Source organism: Heloderma suspectum, chromosome 1 (genome assembly GCF_057233095.1).
Source record: "Heloderma suspectum isolate Gila_16-S chromosome 1, 16-S_ref, whole genome shotgun sequence".
Classification (NCBI taxonomy): domain Eukaryota; kingdom Metazoa; phylum Chordata; class Lepidosauria; order Squamata; family Helodermatidae; genus Heloderma; species Heloderma suspectum.
Window position 1 is genome coordinate 199458938 of NC_139458.1, and position 20654 is coordinate 199479591.

General features: G+C 41.6%; 1 protein-coding gene across 1 annotated transcript in view; it reads left to right on the forward strand.

The window, feature by feature from the left end:
* Positions 1–20654, forward strand: part of COL3A1 (collagen type III alpha 1 chain) — a 95240-nt gene that overhangs the window by 35850 nt on the left and 38736 nt on the right. The window contains exons 3-11 of the mRNA XM_084815736.1: positions 1260–1310; positions 4259–4375; positions 8072–8122; positions 13168–13236; positions 14135–14188; positions 15690–15743; positions 17190–17243; positions 19097–19150; positions 20088–20141. Coding sequence (XP_084671862.1) covers positions 1260–1310; positions 4259–4375; positions 8072–8122; positions 13168–13236; positions 14135–14188; positions 15690–15743; positions 17190–17243; positions 19097–19150; positions 20088–20141 — 558 coding nt within the window. The remainder of the gene's footprint in view (positions 1–1259; positions 1311–4258; positions 4376–8071; positions 8123–13167; positions 13237–14134; positions 14189–15689; positions 15744–17189; positions 17244–19096; positions 19151–20087; positions 20142–20654) is intronic.

Consider the following 20654-nt stretch of genomic DNA (forward strand, 5'->3'; position numbering starts at 1 on the left):
GCTCATATAATACCAGATAAGTGCCCATTAAGACTAGGTATGTTTAGCACTGTAGATCTAGAGCGCATCTTCTGGTCTTGCTGCAATATGGGGGATTTATTGCCCTTGCTTAAAAACTAAGCAGCTGTCTCTGATAAAGAGGGTGGCACGAGTTGATCTCTGGATAATTTTCAGATCAGCCAGAGCGTCTGACTCGGTCTTCAAAGCCCAGCCTACCCCCCTCACTGCCACTGTAAATTAGGTTGCTGAACAAGAATGCTTGTGGTGGGGGAGATGCAAGAGTGTATTTTTGTGTTAAAGGATCTGTGAGCTTTGTTCTGGTAACAATCACAAATTCCTGGACTGAGCATGTGCTCAGAGGCACCCTGTTCCTAAATTCTGAGTGTATGTTCACCCACCTGACCCACTCTTTTGCACCTGGCTCCAGCTGGTGGATCTCCAGGTTCTAGTAAAACAGATCCTGCAAACTTGGAAGTCTGCCCACCCCTGTAGTAAAGCACACTGGAACGTATCTGATCCAGACTCTGTCGAAAGAGCAATTTGTTTCCACAGATTTTATTGGAGCTGTACTTGGAAAGCTTTACAATAGTCTCTTCCCAGAACGTTATCATCCTCAAAAAAGAAAGTGGCTGGCTATTTAAATAGTGACAATGAGCAGAGAGGGAGGAGGAACTAGGGAGGGGAGAGGCAGCAGGAAGAGGAAGAGGAAAAGAAACAAGATGGTGTCCCTTTCTAGTGTCTAGCTCCTTTCCTTTATATCAAGACAGCTACCTGGTTTGTGATACTCCTAAGCTTTAGTTCTGATAAAAGGAGTTCATAAAGAGAATATGGGTAAAATCCAACATAACTCCTACTTAGAATACACCCACTGAAATGAATGGGACTTAATTTTACCCTATACTTTCTTGCAATAGCTGGAAATGTGCCTGAAGGACAGTGGTGGGGAACCTGTGACAATCCAGATGTTGTTGGACTCCTCTCTTATACGTGGCCAGCATGGCCAATGGTCAGGGATGGTAAGAGTTGTAGCCCAACAACAACCCACAGTTCCCCACCTCTTCTCCAGGGGATATGCCAGGTAAGCCCAAATGATGTCATTCACTTGTTTGTGGGGAATCGATATCAATTTTTAAATGTGCTGATTTGGATGTTTATTTACAGCTGTGTTTGCAGTGCTTCATCACTTATTGTCTTTAGGTTTGTGTTGACATTTCTTGCATTCTCTGACTTAATTTCTTGTTTTTTTCTCTCTCTTCTAGGGTCCTAAACCTCCTAATGGAGAAAGTGTCAGAGGCCCCAAGGGAGATCCTGTAAGTTCAATAAACATGTAAAAGGGTATCCTTATATCTAATTAAAATGCAAGAGAACCTGAATACCTAATAATACTAATGCAAGGCCAGAATGAGAGGTTTGGGCCACTTGATTCTGGCCCTGGCCACCTACTGGAGCTCCTTTCCCATTCACTTTGGCTTTAGATGCCTAGTTCTTCTCATTAGGGAAAGGCTGTGTGATGAGCTTTTCCACACACACGAGGCATTTACTGTGCCCTCGTCATTCCCTACTCATGGTTGTTTATGGTGGTTTTTAGCTGACATCAAGACCCTCCAGTTTCGCTTCTGTTTTTAAACAGCACCTTCAGCGTTTTTTTTAGAGCAGGGAAAACGTGGTATTATTTCTGAAAGTGCAACAAAACGCTTTTTCCGCTTGTGTATTTGTGCTATTCCACTGTACCACAGTGCCACCTAGAGGTTATATAGCAGAAAAGCAGGAAAGGAAACACTCTTTGTGTAGTGCTTGGATCTGAATTCTGCGATGAAACTGAAAGTAGATACAACGGATTAACAGCCTTGTGTAGAAAAGCCCCATTTCATTCTTCAGATGGAGACCCACATAATTTAATGTTCCCAGTACTTTGGGTTGGTCATTTACAAGTCAGGTGGACAGATCAGTCTGTTTCTAGTCTTTGCCAGTTTTGCATGTATTCATTCATAAGACTGTTCCTGCCATTTAAAAAAAAAAAATGCACATTATTTACGTTAGAGTCACATTATTTTTAAAAAAGTATTTTTTCACAAAATACAGATTTTTTGTATGCATTTTACCTTAAAATATGCATTTTTGTATTCATTTTCATCTAAAATCCTCATTTTCATATGCATTTCAGCACATTTTTGAACGAAGAACTATATTGAAAAATTTGGAGAAATGCAAAAACTAAAGGATAATCCATACGTGAAACTGGGAAATGTGAATCAGATTGGTTTGCTCTAATACATGGATAGAATCTGCCTTCTGTTGATGGAAGGGTTCCGCTCGTGGAAGGTGCCTCCATCTGATTTTCAAGGATGCTTTCCCCTCTGCACCACAGCTCATCCCATTCAGCAGGGCCCCAACCCTCTGCGCAGCATTTTCGAGATCCTGAAGGTGCTGCTATGGGAAAGAAGGGCAGGGAAATTCACTTCCATCAGCGAATTGCACACACCAAAATATCGATCCAGTCCATTCCAGGGAGGGAGCAATGGGGCCATGCCCAGTGGACCCACCTCTAATGTTAACATGTGACTCCAAGCCCCGCTGCCAACATCTGCACATTTTGTGGAACATTACCAAGGAGAGGCCTGTGCACATAAAGCACAATGCACAGATGTTGGGGCAGGGCTAGGAGACATGGAGATGTTGGGGGCAGAGCCAGCAGGTAGAACCTACCGCCTGTTCATGCATTGGCTATACTTCTGGAAAGGGGCTTGTGGGCACCCAAAAGGTGACACAAGCATGCTTTATGGGAAGAACATGACCGCTTCATGTAAGTGGAAAGATTAAGGAAATGTTATGTATGTATTTGGGGAGGTGGTGAGAGATAAGGCAGCTGGAATGGGTGAGTGAAAGAGAGATTAATTAGTTAGTTAGTTAGTTAGTTAGTTAGTTAGTTAGTTAATAAACTTATTTCTGGTCATCTTTCAGCTCAGAAAGGGCCCCCAAGGTTACTTAGAATTTACTACTTTAAAACAATTGAAGACGGAATCCTATGCCTGTTCATTTGCTCAGAACTATAGGCCTTGGGGGATGTTTTCACTGCTCTGAGCTAGAAGGAATAGAAGGTGAGGCAGGGAAAAGAGGAGCGTCAGCTCGAGCTGTAGTGGGAGGAATGTTCATCAAGACAAGGGCAGAGGAGCAGGTAAATGCACAGTGCCTGCCCTGCATCTGCCTTCCCCTTGGATTATGACAGTGTGTAAAACAGAGGTCAGTGGCCCCCTTGAACTTCCATGGCTGCCAATGTGTCTGTATACGAAGGTTGTCATTGTCAGTGTGCACGTTAGCCACCTAATTTGCATACACACCTAATTTGCATTCAGCTTGACTTGGAGGGTTGCCCATTGAATGGAGAGTCAGTATTTGAGGCCTGGTAGGCTTAGGACACCTTCAGGTGCTACACCAAAACAGAGCAAGGTACTCCAAAATAGGGCAAGTCTGTGAGTGACTTGCTCGTCTGCTTAGCAAATGCCTGTTGTAATGTCCAAAAGGGGCACTTCTAAATCTCCCCTGATGGTCCAATGTTTGAATTATCCCAGCACCTGGGGTTGATACATCTCACTATGGGGAAGAAGCAGAAGTTTGATCTTTGGATGCTACAGCCAAAGTGCCATTGCCCAGATATTTCTTCAATGGGCAGTCTCCAGCACTGCACTACCACTAGCATAAATGATGTTGTGCTAGCGCAACACCAATAGCTCTTGCTGGCACAACTTTTCCAGGAAAACCCGTTGCTCCAGCAAGCACTAATGGCATTGAGACAGAGAAAATTTACGCAATAGCGCAACATCATTTGCGTTAGTGGTAGTGTTGTGTTGGATAATGCCCCATGATTCCGGAGTCCACATGCTGGCAAAGGTTACTTGAGTCACAGTAGGTCACCTGGAGCTTTGTGACCCATGTCTTTCCCTAAACTACCAGAGAGTAGGTGTGGGCTGATGTAAAGCACAGAGGAATCATAGCATCCCTTTATGACAATGTTTGGGTTGGTCTACTGTCAAAGACAAGATGCAAGTCTAGGAGGACCACTGGCAGTAACTAATATGATTATTGTTTTCTCTCTCTCTCTCTCTCTCTCTTTCTCTCTGCGCACTGTGCCTGCAGCACACACATTTGTTTTTGTTTTTATAACATTCCATTATTCTTCTCAATGAGAAAGGTTTTGAGCATTTGTTGCTTGACATTCAATTTTGTAAGAATCTTTTTTTTCCCCCCCAATAATGTTCAGGGCCCACCTGGTACTCCCGGAAGTAACGGTTCACCTGGTTCACCTGGCCAGCCAGGAATACCCGGCAACCCTGGCCCCCCTGGAATCTGCCAAAATTGCCCTAGTTTCGGCACAGGAGTAAGTAATTATCTCTTCTTTTTTGCTCTGAATTTGCTATACATGAGATTGTATCCAGTGACAAATCATCAAGAAAAAAAACCCGTTGCCCTGTTCCTCCATAGAATAGTGCTTTGTCGAAGGTCACTGTCCAGAATGAAGATGAGTATCCAAGGGATAAAGGGATCTTTTCCTAGAAGAGTCAGAAAGAGTTGTCAAGAATGTGATGACCTTTCACCAGTTTTGTCCAACAACAAAACTGATACTAATTTAGCATCTAGGGAATGAAAGTTGTCTCCAACACTAACACAACAATCCAATACACACTTCCTAGGGAATAAGACCCACTGAAATCAGCAGAAATTACTTCCTAGTAAACGTGCATAAGATTACACATTTAGCCACATTTAATTAGCAAACCTATACACCAGGGTGGGCAAGGCCAGGAGGTCCAGGAGCCATGGATCTCCCCCCGCCCCCGGCCACACCACTCCTGCAAAATAAATAATGTTTTTAGATGGCATCCAGAGCAACTACAAGACACCAAAAGGGTCAACATTATCTTGTTTCCAATCTAATTTTGACCCTTTTGATGCTCTGTAGTAGCTACAAATCACTAAAAGGCTTCAAAATGACTGCTCTGAATGCCATTTTTGTTTTTCAAATCATTTATGGTGTTTCAAATGAAAGGGGATTGTGAAGATCTCTCCAAATTGGGAGAATGGACATCAAAATGGCAAATGCAGCTCAATGGAAGCAAAGGTAAAGTGATACATGTTGGGGCAAAAAATCCCAGCTTCCCATATAAGGTGATGGGATCTAAGCTAGCAGTGACTGTCGAAGAAAGAGATCTTGTGGGTGTGGTGGACAGCTCGATGAAAATGTTGACCCAGTGTGTAGCTGCTGTGAAAAAGGCAAATTCCATGTTAGGAATAATTAGGAAAGGAATTGAAAATAGAACTGCCTATATCATACTGCCCCTATACAAATCTATGGTGCAACCACACTTGGAAAACTGTGTGCATGGTTCTGGTCAATGTACCTGAAAAAGGATATTGTAGAGTTGGAAAAAGTGCAGAAAAAGGCAAGTAAAATTATCAACTCCCCTATGAGGAAAGGTTACAACATCTGGGACTGTTTAGGTTAGAGAAAAGTTAAGTGAGGGGACATGATAGAAGTGTACAAAATTATGAATAGGGTAGAGAAAGTGGGTAGGGAGATATTTTTCTCCGTCTCTCATCATACTAGAACCCGGGGCCATCCCATGAAGCTGGGTGGTGGGAGATTCAGGAGAGATAAAAGGAATGACTTCTTCACACAGTGCATAGTTAAACTATGGAATTTGCTACCACAGCATGTAGTGATGTCCACCAATTTGAATGGCTTTAAAGGTGGGTTAGACAAATTCCTGGAGGATAAGGCTATCAGTGGCTACTAGTCCTGATGGCTAGTCTCAGAGGCAGTATACCTATGTATACCAGTTGCTGGAGAACATGGATGGGAAGGTGCTATTGCACTTATGACTGTGGGTTTCTCCTGGTTTGCCATTGTATGAACAGAATGCTGGAGTAGATGGACCATGGTCTGATCCAGCAAGGCATTTTTTATGTTATGTTCTTAAATTGTTTTTACAGTTTTAGGAGCAGTGGGGGCCACATACCACCAGCAGGGCCACACATTGCCCACCCCTGCTATACACACTTATCTGGGAGTAAGAGCCATTGAACTCAATGGGGCTTACTTCTGAGCAGAGATGCATAGGGCTGCACTTTAGGATGTTCACAATTCTGAATGTTCTCTCTCAGGAATCTTCTCCCATTGTTAACCTTGTGCTCTATCCTACCCAAACACTGTTCTATCCTTTGTTTATAGCTAAGAGCATTCATGTGCCCATCAAGCTGCTTTCATGCTGCTTCTGCAGCTCTGCCATGAAGATATGTTATCAGGGAGTTTGTTCAGTGAAGGAAGGCTATTTCACCCTATTCCGTTGATCAGTGGTTCTAGGACGATGAGCTCAAATTTGCAAGCAGATGTCACATGGCCAGAGTGTCTTCCTCATTCATCCCAATGGAGCATGCCAGGCTGCAAATGCATGCTTTTGTATATCTGTTGAAAAGAGGGCTCACCAAGTGCACAAGAAATGTATGCACACACACGTATAGGAACATTGGTCCATCTAGCCCAATAATGTTGACCCTGACGGGTAGCAACGGTGCTCCAGGGTTACAGTTAGGCATTTTTCCTGCCCTACCTGGAGATGCCAGGATCAAACCTGAGACCTTTTGCATGCAAAGCCAGGGCTCTACCACCTTGCCTTCATATGTGGCTGTGCTTTCACGGGTGGTACAAATACTGGTTACCACCATAATTTAGCATGCAGATGAATCAGCCTCCATAAAATCCCGTAGGCATCCTCCACACTCCTTATATATTAACCCAACAGTATGCTCAGGATGGTCAAGCTTTCCGGGGGTGTATTGACACATCCCATTTTATTTGCATTTCCTCTGCATTTCATGTTGAGGACCGATTAGTCCTTCTACTGAGCATCTGCACAGTGCATTCAAAAAGTGTGTGAACTGGCAAGAGCTTTTTGAGAAATAACGCATAGATCATATTTTTCTGTAGTGCATATATTGATCTACTCAGCCATGTCTGCATTCTCAAACTTTGTAGGTGCATTTTACTACTCTCTGGGGCATGTCTGCCAGTGCTAAAATAAACCTGTCATAAGAGAACTGATTTATATCACCTATATTTCAAATGTGCTGGGAAAACTGAAAATTGCTCATGGAAAACCTAAATAGGGGGCCGGGAAGGGGCTGCAAAGAGACACAATTTATGGAGGGCTGTGGAGCAGGACCTCAGACTTTGAATGCCTTCATTACAAATCATTAAATGGGCCTATAAAGTTGCATAGCTATTGTGAAGTATTAAAACAGTGACCACAACAAATACTGTTAAACTATGTTGCCTTTTCAACAAATTAATTTCAAATGTCACCAGAGACGGACTTGCTAAATCCCCCCCCCTTTTGAAATTGCTCTGTAGAACTCCTTCCATAATCTTGAGATGGAATCCCAAGCCAGACATCTTGGAAAATTTCTCCCTGCCCCATGGCCTTCTACAGCTGATAACACTATTATTCTGTTATTCTCCTTTCCTGCCAACCCCTTCTGTTAGTTTGTCTTGCCACCCAAGCTTTGGGTCACCTCAAAAAATGTGGGTTCATTTTCTCTTTCTACCAAAGCAACATATGATCCCTGAGCAAACCTAAGGTGAGGCCCTGAGAACATTCTTTCTTTACCGCTTTCTGCCAAGTTGCCTCTTTCCCAACATAAGATGTAATATTAGATATATCAATAATCATATCAATGACAACATGGAGAAGGAGGGATGGGAAAGTGGACAAGAGATCTTTATCTTCAACGGCCTGGAAACTGAACTTTAGCAGCTCAAGAGATATATGTAGGAACCTGAGCCACATTTTGGTCAACCTTGTCAGAGTGGGTTGACAACAATAGCATCTCTACCTGGCTGATGGTCTTGACACCATCAGGCAGAGGCATGAAGACATGTCTAAGGACTTCAGTTAGGGACAAATATATGTAATCTGGGGCATATGTATACTTAAATGTGCCAATTTTGTATGATATTTCAAGTGTCTGTATTGCTTACCTGTTCATTTGGCTTCTTCTCTTTGATTTTTTATTGCAGAACTTTGCTTCTCAGTATGATGAGAAATCTGGAATGCCATACCAAGGAATTGTAAGACAGTAACACCGTCTCTCTTCTATTTTAATGTCCTTTGAAACTATTGGTTTTTTCCCCCTCCTTGTACAGATTACCTATTGAACAAATGTTGTGCTGTTAGTGCCTAGGAAGATAACAGCTTTAAAGCAGTATTTCTCCAGGAAACATTACTTGGATTCTAATTTGAGCAATTCTTTGAAACTTTTCAATCATTCACCTGTTCAGACTTTTTTCCCTATCAGTTTCTACATTTCCCAGAATAGCTGTTCTGTTTTCACACTCCTGCTTCCTTGCTCCCATGTCTGATTCCCTCCTTCATTTGTTCTCTTTTTCTCCTATTTTCTCCCACACTCATTATTTTCTTCATTGCTTGCTCCATTAATTTCTCTCTGCCAGCCATTACTTCTTCCCTTCCTTTTCCCCCTAAGTGACACTTTTCCAGACCATTCATTGTACCTCATTCTCTACTTCCAGAATGAAAAAAACTGGCTGATAACAAATCAATATATTCAGTGTTTATAGTTCTTTTAACATATGCAGCCTTTTATTGCATTTTTCTTATCTACAGTTGCTCAGACTCCCCCACTTAAGGATGTTGAATCACTAACTGGGCATGGTACAAGATGGTTTTTTGTTTGTTTGTTTGTTTGTTTTTTAGGAGGGGGAGCAGTTACTGCTGCAGTTACTGCAAATGGGAGCGGCAAAAAGGGGATGAATCCTAGATTTCTCATAAAAGGACTTGCTGGAGACTCGGGGAAGTGTAGAATGGAAGCAGGTCACCCACAAGTGTCAGCCCAACATTTAAAACCCTGGGGATCACCTTGCTAAGCGGGTGATCTTTTTCCAACTTGTCACGGTCGATGGCGATCAAAATAGCCTATATGCAGTCTCATCATGTTGTCAATTTCCTTGTATGTTTTATGACAGCTGAAACATACAAAGGCATTGACATGGCAAGGCTATATATATTTGACAGCTGCAAGTGCGCACTTGCGCCACTGCAAAAGACCAACAAAAAAATTCCGAACATATTTCTGCAAATTCCTGGGGCTGAATATATATATATATATATATCCCATTTGCACAAAACCCAGGGGCCAAAAAAATTAAATATATATAGATAAATATTATGGCCCCCATTTGCACAAATTTCAGGGGCTGACTTTTTAAAAAAAATTGAAAAGGGGTCATCATTGGAGTAGGGATGGGAACAGGGCAAGCAGACAAGACAGGTTCTGCCACGCAGGACCCTGGGATACCAGGTGGAAGATTGGGGGGAATGAAGGGGGAGAACAACCCATGGTGAGCCTGATCATCTGTTGGGCGCACCATGGGTTGTTCCGCATAGCTTATTCACAGGGTGGGTTGTCATGTCATGTGAACTCCCACATAAGCTGCCTACAATTATCCATTGTGACAAACCTTATTTACTCGAATGGGACATATGTTTAGAAGAGTGATGCAAATTTAGGGATCCAGTGCCAGCCCAAGTCATTTTGCTGCCTAACATGGATCCCAAATGACATTTCCCCCACCCATGCACACACACTAGGGCCAACAGTGTTAACAGATGTGCTGCTGCACCATTCAGACAGCAGTTCCTGCCTCCATCCACCATCTGCTGCCTGAGGCATATCACTTCACACTGTGGTATAGCAAGGCTGGCCCTATAGAGATCAGGCTGGTATTCTGTATAGTCTGTGACAAGGACTAGTCACTTTGCACTGGACTATTGAAAGTGCTCTCAACAGACATGTTCTCTGGTTATTTTCTACATCTTTCCTACTTTGTCCATTTATTAATATGTTCATTAATCATCATATCCATTCATATTCTGCTTCTTACAGGTTTTTCTCCTTTCAGTTTATTTGTTCATTAATCCATCAGCCCATCCATCCATCCATCCTCTAATTCATTCATCCATTTCCAGTTGCTTACCATTTTTTCCCTCACAGTTTGTGCCATTTACATTCTACTGCTTGGCTTCCTCATCTGAGATGTGCTGAACCAGAGAGGGAAAAGAAATACCTTACCACCACACTGGCTTGGTTGCTAAAGGGCTTGTGAACTTTTTATTTGGCTTATGTTTGGGCATGAGGCATGTATTACAGATAGTGATCTACATTCTTTGGATGTAGATCACTAGATAATGCAATAATGAAAAACTTGGCTTTCTAGCCAAAATTCTGCTTTTGATGCTTACATTTTGGTGCAGCATTTTTTTCTTTTTACAGGTCTGGGAACACTGATGTGTAACTACAGCTCCCTCACCTGCAGAGTTCCTTTCAATGAAGGAAGCTAATCTATCCTTACATAAATAGAGCCACTTCTTCCATTGAAATGAATGGGAGTCACTCACTTGCGAAAAAGCTCCATGTACATGTGTTTCTGGGCATGCAGGGCTCTGGACTGGTGTCACTATGTCTGGCACCCATTAGCTGCCATTACACCATATCTCACATGGATGACAGTCAAACCTACAATTCTGTGGCACGCATTGAATGTCAGCATTTCATTGGTTATCCATATGTCGTTCTATACTTGCTGCTTCATAAGGACAATCCAAATAACTCGAAGTGCTCCTGAACAACAAAACCTGACCTTTGTTTCTTTTTACACAATACCACAAGAGGTATTTCTTTGTCAGCACATCTCGACATCACTGGTTTACTTATGTGATTGTTATGCATCCGTGTGCATAGAATCTAAGTTCGCCTTTTAACAATTTAAATTTTCCTCAGAACATGCTGAATCCGTAACTTGCCAAGAAAATTCATATGCTAACTTTAGAAAAGAAAAGAAAAAAAAACCTCTCCAGTTTTTTCTCCCCAAAGCCTACAGAGAATGGGAGCATATAAGTGCAACCAATACCTGGCTTATCTCTTTACTGTTCACTTTGGGAAAATACCATGTTTCCGTTTATTGTATAGAGTGTGTTAAAGCAATGCCAGCCCACTTATTCTGAAGGTATGGATACAACCAATACAGAATGAGAATCTTTCATTCCAGCTCTAATAGCCCTTTTCATCTTGTGCAAACAGTACCAGCCTATGGCAAAGGACGCCCACTTGTGATTTGCCATGCACATGACAATCACTAAGTGAATGATTATACCCCCAACCTGCAATAATCAACAATGAGAGATTATCTACTGTACTGATAAAACTGTATCAAATATATCTTCACAATTCTGTATCTAACAGATCTAATGCCATCTTGTGTATACTTTCTGATGTCGTTCTTGAGCTATATAAGCTGTTATGATCACAAGGGGATAACCAACTTAAGGCACAATCCTATGCATGTTTAGGCAGGAAAAAGTCCTACAACTCCCAGAATGCTTTTTCTGTCAAAACATGCCCTTGGCTTAGTAGTTTGTGGATGTGACTGCCCTTTACTGCAAAACCTGGGCCAGCCTGTCAAATTGTATTTACTGCATACGAATTAACAAACTTGAGTAAGAATAACATAGAAATTGAACAGAACAGCTGCCAAAATATTAACTGTTGTAAATCAGTGAATGTATTAACTGCATTCTGGAATATATTACTGGAGCTATTGCCATCCATACTACCCATTTCTTGTGCTATGGAGTATTATCAGCAAGTTCTAATTCTTGCAATATGTTTCCTGTGCTGCTGTCATTGCAGTCTATGCTCAATTGGTGTGTGTGTGTGTGTGTATATATATATATACATATATATATATATATATACACACATACACACACACACACACACACACACTGCATGGTGAAATATATTTTACCTATGCTGTAAGTCATAGAATATATTTCCAGTGCTCAGGAATATATTAGTTGTGCTTTAACTTATAGAAACCAAGGGTGGGGAAGGGGTCCCTTTTCTCAGAGCAATTATAAATGTTTAGTGCTCCATATAATTGGATAAGAATTTAATGGCGAGATGTGGGCTCAAGTCTAGATGTTGAACATCCAATGCACACACTTCTTTCATTTCCCACCAAAGCTTTGTGCCGTGTGTGTGTATGTGTGTGTGAGTGAGTGCAGGGGGAGGGTATACATATTTATTTTAATAAATATGAATGAAGATCTGGCATCCCCATTCAGGTCAGTGAGCCATACATTACCCAATTCCATCTGCATGGCAGGTAGGATGAATATATTGAAATAAGACAGAGAATTAATGAAATTTTCTCAAGTGCCATATAAAAATTAAATATACTAGGCAAGAATTTTAGTCTAAATAACATAGTAGCTGACATGATAAAGCACTTATATACACTCCTAGCAATGAGCTCAATTTTTTTAATGATGGGAGACAAAAGGCCACCTGGAAAACTAGTAGTAATAGTAGTAAGTCATAATCCAACCTTCCTCAAGGAACTAGGGATAGAATACATGGTTCTTCCCTTCCCCATATATCCTCACAACAGTCCTTTAAGGTAGGTTAGACTGAAAGATATTAACTGGTCCAAAGTCAGTCAGTGAGGATTTGAACCTGGGTCTCCCCTAGTTTGATGTTCTAAACACAACACCACATTGGCTTTCATTATGGCCCATTGGAATTGTGGGGAAGAGTGCAGCAGCTTCCCATCTCTTCCCACTGCTTCCAATCTCTTCATGAGACAGGCAGGCAGTCTCCAGTTCAAGTCAGGCAACATACCAGGTCGATGCACAGCCTTCCCCAATTCCATCTGCATGGCAGGTAGGATGAGCCCTGGGGGTGGTGCACAGTTGACATTGTCTACACAGAAGAAGGAGCTAACTTGCCCCAAGAAATATGGTGCCACATTGTTCCTGGCTTTGTGTGGAAGGAACTAGTTCTTCTTACCAACCACCAGCAAAGGAAGGTCCCATTTCATTGCCCATGGAATCAGTATGAACTGAGATGTCGATTTGGTTTCAAGATTGTTCAGTTAAAGCACATGTAGCTTTTTGCCTTTCTTATCCAATACTAACCCACTTTTGTTACAGCTTATGTTTGGCATCTACTCTCTGCTTCACTAGAATATTGTAAATTCATGTTACATTCCACTAATGGTGTGTTAGCTTTAAAAATGGTTTGGGGTTTTTTTTGTAGATTGGTGGAGGTCCTGGAGCTCCTGGCCCACCTGGGCTTCCTGGTCCTGTTGGTCAGCCAGGTCCTCCTGTAAGTACAAGTAATTCTTCTATTATCTAATATAATTTCTTCACTGTTGAATTGGACCACATTTCATGAATAAGGGCCAGACTAGATGTTACACAGAAGATATCTGTGATGATCTTCCAATTTAAAAAAGAAAAGAAAAGTGGCCTTGTGAGACTGCAGTCAGAAAGCAGGAATGGCAGATGGTCTCTTTTCCCCAAGGGTGAAAAATTAGCTTGGGGTGGGGGGCTGATTTGCATAGAAGGCAAAAGGATTAAGCATCTCCTCCTAATCCACTGTTCTGATTGCAACTCCCTATGGCTGTTTTTCATTAAAACACACACACAGAGAGACCATTATCTAGGTTTTCCATTCAATGTCTACTTTTCCCTAATTCTACAGTGGTTCACAATCTGACGTTGTCCCAGTTCAGGTTACATACTGAACTTGTATGGCTTGTAACCAGAATTCAGATATAATCAGGATCTGTAGTTAGTTTAAAAGTGGAAGTGAACACTTCCAATCTCCTCCTTTGGTGAATGCGAAAGGAAAAGAGGAGAGTAATGGAGCTTGTGAACTCAGCTCTTGCGTAAATTCATTCAGGTAGCACCAAACTATGGTTTAGCTACACTTTGTCCAAACCGAGCTGTTGTTTTGTAAAATATGATTTTGCTTTTTTGCTTTTTTTTTAAGTGCAAATATCAAATAATTATTGCATTTTTAAATTTAGTTTCTATGATGAGATGGTTTTACTGGTATGGAATCAATTCATGCTCTCCAGTTTACCTCTTGATGATGTCTCAGAAACTGATGGTTCACAAATTGAGAATTTGTCCTGATTAGTTATAATTATGGTATTTAATGATCTAACAAAGAAAGGAGTTCAGGATTTCTAAGTTGTGTGATGTATCTTACCTATTAGGGATCCCATGGATACCAAGGCTCTCCTGGTGAGCCTGGACAAGCTGGCAATCCAGTGAGTATCAGTGTGCATCAATGGGTCTCACAGTCACAACTTTCTCTTGACAAAAGGTCATGCTGTAAGGAATTATAGATTAAATGCTTCCTGCAGTCATTAGTAGCATCATTTTTATTAGACAGTGGACTGCAATATATCTGATACAAAATCATGATTGAAAAGCAGATTTATTTTCTTAGAATTCTAAAAATGGTGACTAGAAACATGCAAAGATTTTGCTTTTCCAGCTTGAAAACCATCTTGCCTCTTGGACTATTGAATCTGCTGTGCTGAAAACATCAAAGAAATGTTTTGATAAAAACATTTTTTTGGAAGCTCCAGCCCTGCGCACCATAGAACTTGCCCAGATGCAAAATCTGTGGTCCTTTTAAAACCATGACTTTAAAGATAATGCCAGATCAATGAGAGAGGGAGAGAGGGAGATTCAGCACATTGGGTTGGATCCAGATTTGGGTGGAGAAGAACTCTGCAAACTGGATGATCCCATGGGTAGAACAGAGCAGGAGGCAATTTTTACCAATTCCCCCTCCCCCTCTGCAACCTTCTATGCCCCCCCCAATCTGCTCTGGAGGGTCGGGGGACCCAGTGGATGCAGAGGGAAGGAGGAATTGTAGAAGATCACTGCCTGGACTCTTTTTTTCCAGCAGGGAGGCTCCACCAGATTCTAGTTCCCTCCACCAATGGAGGGCCAATTCTGGATCAAACCCACTAATTATGTCCTTTTCTATTAAGTATCACGTAATGCTTTAAAATATATATCAGCACATAGCATAAAATATATGTCAGCATAAATCTGACATATTGAGTCGTTGCATTAAATGGAACTATGGCCAGTTCATTCCTAATTTAATCCATAAAAGTGAAATTCACTCCAGCCAAAGCCTGAGAATAGATGATGAAACAATGCCCTACAGAACCATTTGAAGTTAATGTTTTGCAAGGCTTGCTAAACCATGCAAGACATTCACTCATGACAATAACAAGCATCAGTCACCGTATGATAACTTTGCCACACACCACAAATGCAGCTCATATACGAGTGAATTCAAATGACTAAATTGTGGGCTTTTTGACATCACTGTATGGTGGGCATCCCTATGGAATTCTCATTTCTAAATGGGTCCAAATACACCATGCTTTGGAAAATGCAGCTTTTCAATTATGGCTACAGACATCATCATACAATTCCACAGAGATGCTGCTGTCTGAGGTTGCAACATGTTGCTGCAAAGGAAGCAGAAATATCTGGATAAAAACATTCTTCTGCATAATTGAACAAGGGACTATATATTCTCTGTTGATTCTAAAGTTCCCTTTCTCAAAAAATCTAAATAATCAGCATTTCATTGGGCCTCTTTTCTATGTTGCCAATTTTTTAAAAACAGAGGCTTAAAAATCAAAGAATAATTTCATTAACTATATCAATATTTCACCCTTAACCTCTTTTTATTTAAGAAGTTGTGAAAGGAAATTCATCTTGGATTTATTTATGTTTCAGGGCCCTCCTGGTCCTCCAGGACTGATTGGTCCACCTGGCCCATCTGGAAAAGATGTAAGTTTTTAAAATTAGCAATATGTTACTATTACTGCATAAGGTTATAGGGCTTTTCTACATGAGGCATTTATTGTGCACTCATCATTCCCCACTCACAGTTGTTCATGGGTTATTTAGATAATGACGTGATCCTCCAGTTTCACTTCTGTGTCTAACCAGCACTTTCAGCTAGTATTTTTTAGAGCAGGGAAAATGTGGTATTTAATTGTGAAAGTGAAAGGAAATGTGATTTCCTCTTGTGTATTTGCACAGTGGCACAGCACAGTGCCACCTAGAGGTAATGTAGCAAAAAAGCAGGAAAGGAAACACTCCTTGTGTAGTGCTTGGATCTCAATTCTGTGATGACACTGAAAGCAGATACAGTGGATCTATAGCCAATTAACAGCCTTGTGTAAACGCTCATAGAAAGAGAGCATAGTGTCTCTCTGAAGGTGCATTGTACAAATGGAAATGCACTTCCGCTCATGCAAGGTAGTCCCCAAATTCTACTGATTTCCCCTCCCACTACAGCACTATGCACCACAGCCCATGCCATTCCAGAGAGTTTCCTGACCCTTAAGAAAGGCTTTTGGGGTGAGGGTTCCAGAGGGCTGCAGAGGAGGAGGGGGCAAGAAAACCCTATGGTGTGAGTGGCATTCTGCTCACACTACATTGGATCTGAGCATTGTTATTTACAGTGCCCAGTACCTTGTAACTTCGTTTCGACTGGCTTTTGGTTCCAATCTCCTGAGACTAATTTTTGCCCAAAGATCAATGAAAGAAACTGGCAGAAGGAAGGAAGAGGATAAAAATGCTGGTTTACTATTCGCTATAGTAAGTCCCTGATCCTACTTGTCCTGCCCAGCTTATTGCACCTATCTGTGATCAAGAATAGAGGATCACATGCAGGTTGCCTTTCCATCATACATACACCAAACATCCACTGGAAAGCCAGCACTAGCACTCAATAATTTGGCACAATATTTTGCAACTGCATTTTTCAGAAAAAGCTTGCACATTCCCCAGCTTGAGATCACATTTGCAAAATGCAACCTTTTCAGTAAATGTGCACTTTAAATGCACGTTTTTCAAAAGGGACATATTTTCATGCTTTAATCAATGGGGGAAGTGAACAATTGAGTATGTACTTTTAAAATGCACATTTTTCCTGTTTAAAAAAAAAAGAAAGGAAAAAAGACTCCATTGACTCCAATGAAGACCTTTTTCTTTGTTTAACTCCCCACCCCCAGGTGGAATTTCAGGGGGGAAACAGGTGAAGAGAAGGTTTAATCCTTTCCTCCTGGAGCACCCTGGCCCCAATCCAAATTGGTACTGTGGAATAAAGAAAAGTATCAGGCTCAGCTACACCTACATCATTAACAGAATGTCTAGTTTGGCCCTGAGACACTAGAGCAAAACAGTATAAAAATGTTGATATAGTTTCTTCTTCTTTTTTCTGTTTAGGGAGAATCTGGAAGACCTGGCAGACCTGGTGAACGTGGATTGCCTGGTCCTCCGGTGAGAGAAAGCAGACATACATATCCTTGGTGTTGAGTATGCTTTAAGGATGAATCTAGAAACGCAGCCCCACCTGGATGTGCCTAGGGAAAATCTTGAAGTGAAAGCCATTCATTTCAGGATAGCCCCAGTGTCATTTGAGTGGGGCATTGCTGCAGCTCTTTTGCCACTTACGGTGATGGAGCAAACCAGTTTTTAAAAGAACAAAGCGGGCGGAGGGGAGAAGCCTCAGTACAACCTTCCCAACCAGCCCCCATAAAACATCCTAGAATGGCTCCCCTCCTCTGGAAAAAAAACCCAAAATGGCTTCTCAGCTTCGTGGCCCTGCAAATATGGGAAGGCATATTTGTCTCAGCCGTAGAATTTACCCAGGCATCTGGACGTCGTGAGGTTTTGGATTCACTTGTAAGACTTATAAGTGTCAATTAATTATACAAAGTGCTGCATTAGGGCTACTTGCGTAATTTCATATTCATTTTTGTGCAGGTCAAGAAGGGCTTCCTGTTTTCAACCAATCTGTAAACATGTTCACATTGTTTCAATGCTGTTCTCTGTCCTAACGCAGGGGTGAGGGACCTCTTTCAACCCGAGGACTAAATTCAACTTTGGAGAAAACTCTTGAGGGCTACATTCCAGTGGTGGGAGGGGCCAACAGCAAAGGGGGTGGGGGCACAGGCTTCTGGAAAATGCTGGGGGGCCAAATTGGGTCCCCATGAGGGCCGGGTTTGGCCCCTAGTTCCCCACCCCTGCAATGGTTACAGCTTTGTTCGGGACCATTTTTCTCCTTCTTTGGTCTATCAGCTTCATTTGTCTTCCCTGCCGTTTCATCTGGTTGGCTGTGGAAACCCAAGTGTGAGTTTGCCAATGAAGTCATGTCACAGCATCCAAAACATGTGGGCCAACACAACCAATTGGATTAACAAGCAATTAAAGCAAATGAAGCTGAGGAAAAAATAAAATAAGTAGGGGAACAAAAGGGCACAGAACGTGATTGAGATAACATGAATGACACAACATGAATGTTCTGCAAGGTGACTTTGCTTCAGATATCAAAATCTCGCATTCAGTGAAGCCCCACTTCATACTAGCTAATGGAGACTTCATTAACAAATGTGGAGTCTTCATCAGCATCTCGATTCTTGAAAATAGTCATAACTTTCCAAGCAGTTATACCTGAACATAACCGGTTTCAGTCTTTTGTAAATATCAGTTATTGGACCAGGTGTGTGAATTCCAAATAACGACGTGTTCAGAATTAACTGTTTTATACTGTGATTTCTTTTGACAGCCTTGAAACATTTGTGTTCCTTTTGAATTCAAAATTGTTTGAAGTTTTCATTAATTTGGTTTTACCTTGTTTGAATATCCTCAATTTCTTAATTTGGTATTTCATCAACAGTGCTTATGGATGCAATCCTATGCCTGTTAAGACAGAAGAAAGTCCTACAACTCCCAGCAGTCCCCAGCCAGCCTTGCTGGCTGGGGACTGCTGGGAGTTGTAGGACTTTCTTCTGTCTTAACAGGCATAGGATTGCACCCTAAGGCTGCAGTTGTATATATACTTACCTGGGAGTAAGCTTAATTGGATGCAGTCGGACTTACTTCCAAGTAAGCATGCATAGGATTGCTCTGTTAGACATTGCTTGTTTCTCTTTATTCTTTCTGTTACGACGCCTGGACACATACAGTGTTCAGGGCAGGGGGCTGAGGGGGTTTGAAGGCGACCTTGAAAGACAAAACGTACCCTCCTTGGTACAAAACTGAGCATGTAATACCAACTCTTTCAGTGACTATACTTATATATCAACTTCTCCATTTAATTTGCTGCTGCTGCCTCTTGTTTTTTTATTTAGGGCCACAAAGGTCCATCCGGAATGCCTGGGATGCCTGGAATGAAAGGTCACAGAGTAAGTGTTTTTAGCCAATACTACTCTTACTTCAAACAGTGCTCAGTCGGAAATATCACCAAGTAGGGTGCCAATAAAGAAGAAATTCATCGGCAAAGCAGAGGACCAAAGGGATACAGATTTGCATAAAATCTGCATATGCCAATTTATGCAATACATGCAAATGTAGACATAATTACTAAAAATTTAAATAGAAATACAATACTTGTCACTATAGTGGGGAAAACTGTGTGACCTACATGCCTGCTCAGTCTGCTGTCTAGGTGTTCATTGTTGATGGGCACCTTCAAAGACCCTTGAAGCTCTCCCTTCTGATAGTTCTTTATCTTTAAACCAGACTTGGACAGCCCTTGAAACAGAGGACATCTTTAAAGAGAGGACTGCCCTCTGTAATGTAGGACACACGGTCCCCCGTCAACAGGCAATAGTTCTCCAAATACTTGCATGGAGGAAAACCTTACTCTAGCCAATGATACTTCTTAACTCAATTTTTTTTCTGACTGAAGTACGTCAGCAGTCACTGAAGCCCAAGAGAACATGGCTCCACCTTAACCAGTCCCTTTACTTAGGACAAGGTAGTTGCAACTACCTTTAGTTGGATTTGGGGCCCACTTGGGTTAGTAAGCATTCACTGACATAGACAGGGAAACGAGCAGACATCTTAAGACGAGTGTGATTCTTCATATGCATTGCAGTGTTCGTGCTATTTGTGTTCGATATGGAGATTCCCCACCCCTCTGCACCATATATCAATTTTTGAGAATGGCAAACCCATTCCCTTAGGTTTTGAGATTTGGTGTTTACTTTGTCTCTGGCGTTCAGAACAAGCATATGCTTCAGATATAGCCAAAAGGAACAAAGCAAGTTCTTCCAAATTTTGAAATATGAAATTTCCAATGAGTTTTACTCATATATTCTTTCTTTTCCCTTTATGAAGGGCTTTGATGGAAGAGATGGTGCCAAGGGTGATTCAGGTGCTCCTGGTCTAAAGGTAAAATTTAAGTTTACTATCTGTACTTTTACCAGATACTGTCTATGCTTTTACCAGATTCGATACTGCTTTACATCGTGTATGCTAGATTAAGGCTGAAATCCTAAACAATACTTGCTAAGGAGTAAGTCCCATAGAACACAACAATACCTACTTCTGACTAAGCATTTATAGAACTGCACTGAAGTTCAATTGAACTTAAGTAGTAAATATAAGATCGTATTTAATGGGGGGGGTTGATCTAATTATATAGGGCAGTGTCCAATACTATTTCTGCACTCCTGCCATTCCTGTTGCACTAGTGGGGCCACTGCTTATGCAACAGGAACTAACACTTCTGACAGTAATCCTGGAAATGAGTGGGAACACTCATTTCTGGAACAAGACAGGTCAGCAGAGTTCCTTTCTGAAAGCTCCGTTGACCTGCTCTGTTCCAGAAATGAGTGTTTTACTCATTTCTGATCACTGCAGGATCTGCTACCTTCCTGCTGCACTACCAGTGGGTCCCAATGC